Source organism: Sus scrofa, chromosome 1 (genome assembly GCF_000003025.6).
Source record: "Sus scrofa isolate TJ Tabasco breed Duroc chromosome 1, Sscrofa11.1, whole genome shotgun sequence".
NCBI lineage: Eukaryota > Metazoa > Chordata > Mammalia > Artiodactyla > Suidae > Sus > Sus scrofa.
In genome coordinates, this window is record NC_010443.5 from 268,916,580 (window position 1) to 268,926,565 (window position 9,986).

The window sequence follows — 9,986 nt, forward strand, 5'->3', positions numbered from 1 at the left end:
CCAACAGTTTCTAGTCACCTTAAAGCTCCTGAGGTCAGAGTACGTGAACATTGATCCTGAATCATTGAAAACACAAGCAGTGTTTTGGTTTTTTGTTTTCAATTTATTTGTTTGTCTTTATGGCCCACCCACGGCATGTGGAAGCTCCCGGGCCGGACTGAATCCAAGCCAGAGCTGCGATCTACACCAGATCCTTTAACTCATTGCACTGGGCTAGGGATTGAACCCGAGCTTCTGCAGAGGCCGGATCTTAACCCAGGGTGCCTGTTGGGAACTCCCCCAAGTGGTATTCTGTATCATCTGCTTATTAAGGTGGGAGTATGCCAGGCCTTTAGAATCAATAGTAGTAAATTAAGTACGATTCATGTTTCTGAAACACCTGGCTACCTGGCAGTCTGGTCAAATGGAGGTATTGAGAAACGCTTCGGAAGAAAGTTGTGTTTTACATGAAGTCCCTTGCTTAGCTAGCTAAGTGGCCTTGTAGCTGAAACTTTTCTCTTTTTTTTTTGGCTGCATTCTCGTCGTGTGGGATTGAACCCACATCACAGTTGCAACCTGGGTCACAGCTGTGGCAACACTGGATCCTTAACCTGCTGCGCCACAAGGCCACGTCCTGAAATTCTTGATAGGAATGAGGGGCAAAGGGCTGACTGTGCTTTGCGGGTCTCCTGTCAGTGTGAACATTCATTCTCTGCTCTGACGATGCCTGCCTTTCCCTCTAGGTGTGTGGGAACGCCCTCATGAAGCAGTACCAGGTCCAGTTCTGGAAGATGATACTTCTCATCAAAGAGGACTACTTCCCCAGGTATTAGACTGAGTAGGCACCAGGGGACCTAGGAGGTGACAAGCTCATGGCGTTCCCTTGTGGCACAGGGGTTAAGGATTGTCACTGCATTGTCACTGCAGGGTCTCAGGCAGGTCACTGCTGTGGCGTGGGTTCAATCCCTGTCCCGGAAATTTCCACACGCTACAGGAACAGCCAAAAAAAAAAAAAGCCAACTCATGGCATCAGATATGTTTGGCTGCTGTTACACTCTGTTTCTCTCAGTTAGAAGTACCTGTGTTAAGGTGTGTTACTCTTTGTTTTTGAAGTAACGCTTTTGAACTCTAATCTTAAATCTCAAACTTTTGTTTTTTGTTTTTTTTTTTGTCTTTTTTAATTTATTTTTTTATTACTCAATGAATGTATTACATTTATAATTGTACAATGATCATCACAATCCAATTTTATAGGATTTCCATCCCACAACCCCAGCGCATCCCCCCACCCCCCAACTGTCTCCTTTGGAAACCATGAGTTTTCAAAGTCTGTGAGTCAGTATCTGTTCTGCGAAGAAGTTCAGTCTGTCCTTTTTTCAGATTCCACATGTCAGTGAAAACATTTGATGTTAGTGTCTCATTGTCTGAGTCTCATTGTCTGACTGACTTCACTTAGCGTGATAATTTCTGGTCCATCCATGTTGCTAAAAATGCCAGTATTTCATTCCTTTTAATGGCTGAGTAATATTCCATTGTGTGTATGTGCCACATCTTCTTGATCCACTCCTCTGTCGATGGACATTTAGGTTGTTTCCATGTCTTGGCTATTGTATATAGGCTGCAATGAACATTGGAGTACATGTGTCTTTTCGAGTCATGGTTTCCTCTGGATAGACGCCAGGAGTGGGATTGCTGGGTCAAATGGTAGTTCTATGTTTAGTTTTCTGAGGAATCTCCATACTGTTTTCCACAGTGGTTGCACCAATTTGCAATCCCACCAAGAGTGTACTAGTGTTCTTTTTCTCCACACCCTCTCCAGCACTTCTTGTTTGTAGACTTTTTGATGATGGCCATTCTGGCTGGTGTAAGGTGGTACCTCAGAGTGGTTTTGATTCGCATTTGTCTAATGATGAGTGATGTTGAACATCCTTTCATGTGTTTTTTGGCCATCTGCATGTCTTCTTTGGAGAATTACAGGCCAATTTCACTGATGAAATAGATCCAAAAATGCTCAACAAAATCCTAGCAAACTGCATCTGACAATACATTAAAAGGATTGTATATCATGATCAAGTGGGATTTATCCCAAAGTCTCGAGGATTCTTCAGTATCCGCAAATCCATCAGTGTGATACAAACGGAAGAATGAAAACTGTATGATCTTCAAATAGACGTAGAAAAAGCCTTTGACAAGATCCAACACCCATTTCTGATAGAAACCCTTCAGAAAGTGGGCATAGAGGGAACCTACCTCAACATAATAAAGGCTGTATGTGACAAACCCACAGCAACATCATTCTCAGTGGTGAAAAGCTGAAAGAATTCCTGCTGAGATCAGGAATCTCGCCACTACCATTCAACATAGTTTTGGAAGTCCTAGCCTAGCAATCAGAAGTAAAAGAAATAAAAGGAATCCAAATTGGAAATTGTTTTTGTCTTTTTAGAGCCACACCCCCAGCATATGGAATTTCCCAGGCTAAGGGTCGCATCAGAGCTGTAGCTGCTGGCCTACGCCACCACAGCCACAGCAACTCAGATCCCCAACCCACTGAGCGGGGCCAAGGATCGAACCTGCGTCCTCCTGCATACTAGTCAGTCGAGTTTGTTACCACTGAGCCACAATGGGAACTCCAAATCTCTTTTAAATGTTGTTGGCAAAATAACAAAAAACTAAATAGAAAATCCTGGATTCAGAAACCTGACATTTTAACCTCTTCCAAATTCCCCAGATATCCTGCGATAATGATGACATACAATCCTGAATGAAACCAAGGAGTCAAACCCCCTCAGTAAATCCATTGGTGAAACTGATTGGTCAGCTGGTTTGCTTGACTCTGTTGTGGGCTTCACCTTCAAGTACCCATCCTACCCTCTCAACTCACTGGCATTTCACTGGGGGAAAGGCATTGGCAACACCCAGCACACCTGATCACAGAGGCTTTGGGAAGGAAGAGGACTCCCTTCTCCTTTATCCCCTTGTCTGTGTTTTTTTTTTTTTATTTTTATACGTTCATTTTTTCTTTTGTTTTTAGGGCTACACCTACAGCATACAGGTTCCCAGGCTAGGGGTCAGACTGTAGCTGTAGCCACTGCCCTACGTCACAGTCATAGCAACACAAGATCCGAGCCACATCTGCGACCTATGCCACAGCTCACGGCAACACTGGATCCCTAACCCACTGAGCAAGGCCAGGGACAACCCATGGCATGGTTGCTAGTCAAGTTTGTTAACCACCGAGCCATGACAGGAACTCTTTTTTTTTTTTTTTTTTTGCCACACCCACAGCATGTGGAAGTTCCCAGCGCCAGGGGATCTAATGTGAGCTGTTGCTGTGACCTATGCTACAGCAGCAGCAAAGCCAAATCCTTAATCTACTGCACCAGGCCGGGGATTGAACCCTCACCACTGCAAAGACAACCCTGATCTTTATCCTGCAGTGTCACGGTGGGAACGTCTTTATCCCTTGTTTGGAGAAACTGTTGAGACCACTTAGTAAAGCGACATGGTCCTTAGTCCAGGAGACATCTCTGAGTCATTCGATGTGCCCTTTCCTCCACATCAGCCGGCACCTACGTCCTCTCCGCAAGGTAGGTGTCAGTCACAGCTGTGACTCACGTGTCCTCTTTCTCTCCCTGTAGGATCGAAGCCATCACAAGCTCAGGACAGATGGGTTCCTTCATACGCCTCAAGCAGTTCTTGGAGGTAAGATGCTTTTAGACCAGCACCTCCCAAACTGTGCTGGCCTCCAGTGCACCTCTGTCTGACAAGGCCTGAACCTCTGGACTCTGACTTCAGTCTCTCCCTCTTGATTTTTCCAAAACCTGCTTTTTCATCCATTGCTCTCTCTTCACCTTAAGAGCTGCCGTTTCATCATCTTCCTGTGTGTCATTGTCCATGGTGCCTGTGGGGAAGCTCTCTAAGAGAGGAGTAAAATAGTTGAATGAACCTTATCTCACCGGTACTTTTTTTTTTTTTTTTTTTTTTTTTTGTCTTTTTGCCTTTTCTAGGACCACACCCCGGCATACGGAGGTTCCCAGGCTAGGGTTCTAATCAGAGCTGTAGCCGCTCGCCTTCGCCAGAGCCACAGCAACGTGGGATCCGAGCCGCGTCTGTGACCTAGACCACAGCTCACAGTAACTTGGGATCCTTAACCCACTGAGCAAGGCCAGGGATCGAACTCGCAACCTCATGGTTCCTAGTCGATTCATTAACCACTGCGCCATGACGGGAACTCCCTCACCGGTACATTTTTTGCATGTTGGCCAAGGTTCTTTTCTCAGTCTCAGGTCTGGGGAGCTGGCACATGTCACTTTCTCCATGAGACCACACTGTACTTTCAACCAGACTCCTCTCCTTCTTCCCAGTGCCAAAAATCTTTAAGAGGTGAATTTTGGCAAATAGTCGAGAACTGTGGTACGTCTGCCAAGAGAGCCCGCAGACTTGCAGTTTCCCCCAGCCCAGTTGGGGGAGTGGCAGTAGTGAAGGGGGAGGCCAGGCTGGGGAGGTCAGAGCAGGACAGAGTCATAGCGCGTGGCGTGTGTCCTCTGTTGCAGCGCATGCAGAAAGGGAAGTCTTACGCACAAGCTTTTGTTCGTTTGTTTATTTGACCACCATTTCTTCGGACCAGCTCACACTTGCTGTCCCTCAGTGTCCTCCCACTGGCAAGTGCTGGAAGCAGCATTATCAGAAAATCATTCTGTTCTCTTTATCTTTCCCTGACCAGAAATGTTTGCAGCACAAGGATATTCCTGTCCCCAAGGGCTTTCTGACTTCCACCTTCTGGCGTTCCTGATGTCACTCCGTTTGTCACCATGTTGCAAGGGGGCAATAATAAAGCCACTGAAGACAGCTGTATTTGGGAGAAGTCGTGTAACTCTGTATTTTTATGTGTTTGTACGTCGTGACTTGGGAAGAGATTTTTGTGGGTCACAAATCTAGACGGTCCCTTAGTAGATTGATGACCCCTTAAGGGGGGGGCCACACAACAGAGTAAATGGAATTGGCCTTTCTCATTTTTACAAAAAACTTGCAGAACAAAAGAAAATTATGAGAAGATTTTAGCACTTGATCTCATCCTCTGTTTCCTTTGTCTCCAGCATCTTTTAGAAGGCAGGTTGATACCGTGACCATTTCACATTTCACCCTCAGCTGAAGTGACCTGCCACTTTCACGCCACCCCCACCCCCCCGCCCCTCCCGCATGCTGCCCTGTTCAGAAGGATGTCCGGAAAGAGGAAAGACCCATGCAGTCCCTTTACGGTATCACTGGGATGTTGAGGCCCAGATCCTTACATGCAAGACTGGCCTTAGTCCACTTGTGAAGAAATTAGAAATTCAGAAGGAGTTACCATCGCGGCTCAGTGGAAACGAATCCCACTAGGAGCCATGAGGTTGCAGGTTCGACCCCTGGCCTTGCTCAGTGGGTTAAGGATCCGGCATTGCTGTGAGCTGCGGTGTAGGTCACAGCTGCGGCTCGGATCTGGCATTGCTGAGGCTGTGGTGTAGGCCAGCAGCTACAGCTCCGATTAGACCCCTAGCCTGGGAACCTCCATATGCCTCAGGTGCGGCCCTAAAAAGGACAAAAGACAAAATTAAACAAAAAAAATTCAGAAGAAATGCCTGATGCAGACATGGACTAAGTCCCAAATTGCATTGGCAAGAGCTTAGTGTCTGGATCAGGATGGTCAACGCAAGTTACACTGAACCAATTGTCCTCTTAACTTGGAATTTGGTTCCTGGGTGGCTGAGGATGCATGCGCCAACTTTTTTGTTTTTCATTTTGAATTAAGATGGGCTGTGATGGGTCCTGCAGCGTTATACACGCGCTGAGCATCCATGAGCAATAAATCAGGGGCTTCACAAAGGTGTTGGGGAAGAATTGAGAGCTGCCTTATAATTCTGTACCTGTTCTGAGTAACGAATGATGACAGATTTGCCTGATTAAAGCCACTGCAAAAATCGCGTCTGGCTGTCGAGATAAGAGTTGAGGTTTGCCTTATGGAAGGACTCATTCTCTTATTCTGCAGAGGCAGTGGCCATGGACCTGTTTCTCTACACTAAATGCTGTATGTGGGCATGTGTTTGGGGGTGGGAGCGATTCCCTGGTTATCTTGAGCGGTTTGAAGCGACCCATTCTATGAATTGTTGACCATGGTGCCAAAAAATAAGTAATAAAGTTTGGTTTTTAAAAACTCATTGCTGTGATCTAGTTGGTTCAGTATGATCGATTTCCTGTACCTGGATCCGTGTAGATCCTGGCAGTGCACACCTCTAGATACAGAACGGTGTGATTTTCCCATTTTTGTCTTCGTGACCTTCACCTTGGGGGAGGTGCTTTGTTTCTGTCATTTCTTTTTGGAATTATGCACCAGTAACTGACCCTGCTGGCGGATGGGAAAGTATTGGTCTCTTGGACACAATGGAATGAACACCAGGTTAGGAGTCAGGAGACTTGGGCTCAATTCCCTTTGAGGTTTGTGACATTGTCCCCACCTGCGAAACACAAGAATTGAACCAGTCGCCAGAGAAACAGTTTTCGAATTGTGCTCCGTAGCTGGTGTGTCACGATACCCGATCTCTGTGGCCCAAGGGGCTGGTGGCCGTGTGCACTTGCCCTGTCTACCTGTGTTTGACAAATGGCATCGTTTCCTGTGCATCATGACACAACAACTTGCCAAACCCTGACTCCAGGGTTGAGACGGGCAGCGTGTGGACGCTTTGTGCAGACGCTTTGTGCAGATCTTTAAAGGGCAGTCCTTCCTAGGTACTACTGCCATCTGCTGGAAAGTTGTCCCTATTAACTATGAAAACCATCCCAGCAGATGAGTCGTGCCTCTGGCTAAAGGTAAGCAGCTCACATTTTGCAGAACCTTAAATGGAAGTAATGGGCCTGCATGGACTCTGGAATTCTCTACGCCACAGCATTTTTGCTTTTTTTGTTTGTTTGTTTGTTTTTCTTTTTAGGGCCACTCCTGAGGCATATGGAAGTTCCCAAGCTAGGGGTCGAATCAGAGCTGCAGCTATGCCAGCCTGTGCCTCGGCCAATGCAACTCAGGATCCAAGCGGCATCTGTGACTTACACCACAACTCACCGCAACGCTGGGTCCTTTAGCCCACTGAGCAAGGCCAGGGATCACACCCACATCCTGATGGACATTAGCCAAGTTTGTTACTGCTGAGCCACAACAGGAACTCCCTGCTGTTTTGCTTTGTGTACTATTGGGGTTCTGTAAAGATTATATATGGGAAAATTCCTTGCCCCAAATGAAAAACTAAAATCACTGGACAAGATGATCTCTTAAGGTCTCTTCCACGTTGAACTTGTACCACTTCACAGAAAATACATCAGAGATTTGCGTGTTCTTTCTCTACATATATGTAACAGTCTTGCATGTGTCATTTGATGCTTGTATTCCTTTTGGGTTCTTAATGGTAAACCAAGGAGAGCATCGGGGAGGCCAGGTTTTCGACACTCACTGATAGCGTCGCCTTCTGAGATAGAGGCCACTGCTGCTGGGCAGGAGCGTCAGACTCCTTAGGGTAGAATACCAAGGACTGCCTTCTGTTTTTAAATTCAAGTCCTCACTTGCCCGCTTGCTTCCTTGCAAGTTTGACCTCATTTCTTAGGCTGAGTGCCCATGTTTTTGTCCTATCACGGCCCGACATCATCTTAAAGCAAATGGGATGATGAGTTGAAAATTCCAGTGGGAGGGAAACCCAACACATCCCTTGGATAGAAGAATGGAGCTGTTTTGAAGATTTCCCACCCAGGCTCTGGGCGCATTCCCCCACTTCTCAAGTTTCCTGTGATGACAGTGGCGGCCTAATTAGGTTTGGATGTCTTCCATCTCAGTGCCAGGACACCCTAAAGAGCCACAGAGCTTCACACAGGTGCGTTATCAGGCCTGGCCATTCACTTCCCTTCTCTCTGTGCCACCTAATGAATTCCTGATACTAGGTTTCCTGTGGATTTGCAGAAAGATGAGGGCAGTGGTCTTCCAGCCGTGTGATGAATTTCCAGAAACACTCATAAAAGAATTTACCTTCTACTTTATAGCTAGGCTCTGTTTAAAAGGGGGGGCACTCTATGCAGATAAGTATTCAAGCAACTTTTTTTGAGGGGGGGAGGGGTGCCCACACCTCGGCACATGGAGGTTCCCAGCCTAGGGGTCGAATGGGAGCTGAAGCTGCCAGCCTGTGCCAGAGCCACAGCAACGCAGGATCAGAGCCGAGTCTGCAGCCTACCTCACAGCTTATGCAATGCCAGATCCTCAACCCACTGAGCAAAGCCAGGGATCGAACCCAAGTCCTCCTGGATACTAGGCGGGTTCTTCAACTGCTGAGCCATCATGGGAACTCCAAAGCAATGTTTTTCTTTTAGCTCCTTCAGGATGTTTATACTAAATATAGTACATGACTCTGGATTGGAACCTGGTCCAGAAAAAAAAAAATCTTTCTGTGTGTTTATCTTGTAAAGGACATTGGGACAATTGGCAAAACTTGAATAAGGCCTGTATGTGAGGGAGTAGCATTATGTCAACATCAACTTCCTGGCTTTGATCATTGCATTGGGTTATAAAAATGAAAGCACTTGTTCTTAAGGTAACGGTGGGGGCGTAAGTGAGCTTGATGTCTGCAGTTTATTCTCAAATGATTGGGGGAGGATATTTACATGTTAAGTATATACAAACAGAATAATAAAGCAAATGTGGTCAAATACGAACAAATGGGGATGGGAGTTCCTGTTGTGGAGCAGCAGAAACGAATCCAACTAGGAGCCATGAGATGTGGGTTTGATCCCTGGCCTCACTCAGTGGGTTAAGGATCTGGCATTGCTGTGAGCTGTGGTGTAGGTCGCAGATGTGGCTCAGATCCTGCGTGGCTGTGGCTGTGGTGTAGGCTGGTGACTACAGCTCTGATTCAACCCCTATCCTGGGAACTTCCATATACCACAGGTGTGACCCTAAAAAGCAAAACAAGCAAACATACAAAAACAAATTGGGGAATCTGGGTGAAGGGTGTATGGGATTTCTTTCTATTCTTGTAACTTTTCTACAAATTTGAAATTAATTCAAAATTAAAAGATAATTGGAGTTCCCTGGTGGCTCCAAGGATCCAGTGTTGTCACTGCTGTGGCTCTGGTTGGCACTGTGGCACAGGTTTGATCCTTGGCCTGGGAACTTAAGCATAATGTTGGTGTGGCCAAAAAAAAAAAAAAAAAAAAAAAAACCCAACCCAAAATCAGACTTACAGTTCTAATGAGGTGACACATTCAAGCTCTAGAAACGACAACCTTGAAAGCAGTACCTTGGTGCCCAAGGTCACCTTCAAGCCACGAGCCTGTGGCAGACATAGAAAGTCGACTCTAAACAGGTTTTGCAAAATCCTTCCTACTTAAAGTGAAATAGGTGACTTTTGGGGTAGAATTTTAACTGCATGGGCAATGTAATTTTACGTACTTGATGGTTTGAGGTAAAATAGGACGGTTTAGGATAGGACAAATGATAACTCCATGTCATTTAGGCAGCTTTTTCCGGGACATTTTTCTGCAGGATCTTAAAAAGTTCAGCAGTCAAAGAGCTGTGACAGCTACTGTGTTAAAGGTAAACTAAGTGAGATGTAGATGAAAGGATGGCAGGACGTTGGAGTTTCCTTGTGGCATGGTGGGTTAAGGACCCCTGTTATCACTGCAGCGATTCAGGTTGCTGCTGTGACGCTGATGTGATCCCTGGCCCAGGAACTTCCACATACTATGGGTGCAGCCAAAAAAAACTTTTTTTTAATAAAATTTAAACGAATGGCAGGATATTGATAACTGTTGAAACTGGGTGATGGACAATTGGAGGTTCACTGCACTATTCTGTTTCCTAGGTTTATCTTTAAAATCTTCCATAATGTTCAGATTCTAAAGGAAATTAAAACGGGAGTTCCCGTCGTGGTGCAGTGGAAACAAATCCGACTAGGAACCATGAGGTTGCGGGTTCGATCCCTGGCCTTGCTCAGTGGGTT

At 46.0% G+C, this 9,986-nt stretch overlaps 1 protein-coding gene across 1 annotated transcript in view; it reads left to right on the plus strand.

The window, feature by feature from the left end:
• Positions 1-6,173, plus strand: part of GLE1 (GLE1, RNA export mediator) — a 28,472-nt gene extending 22,299 nt beyond the window's left edge. The window contains exons 14-16 of the mRNA XM_003122222.5: positions 723-805; positions 3,618-3,681; positions 4,703-6,173. Coding sequence (XP_003122270.2) covers positions 723-805; positions 3,618-3,681; positions 4,703-4,771 — 216 coding nt within the window. The 3' untranslated portion in view covers positions 4,772-6,173. The remainder of the gene's footprint in view (positions 1-722; positions 806-3,617; positions 3,682-4,702) is intronic.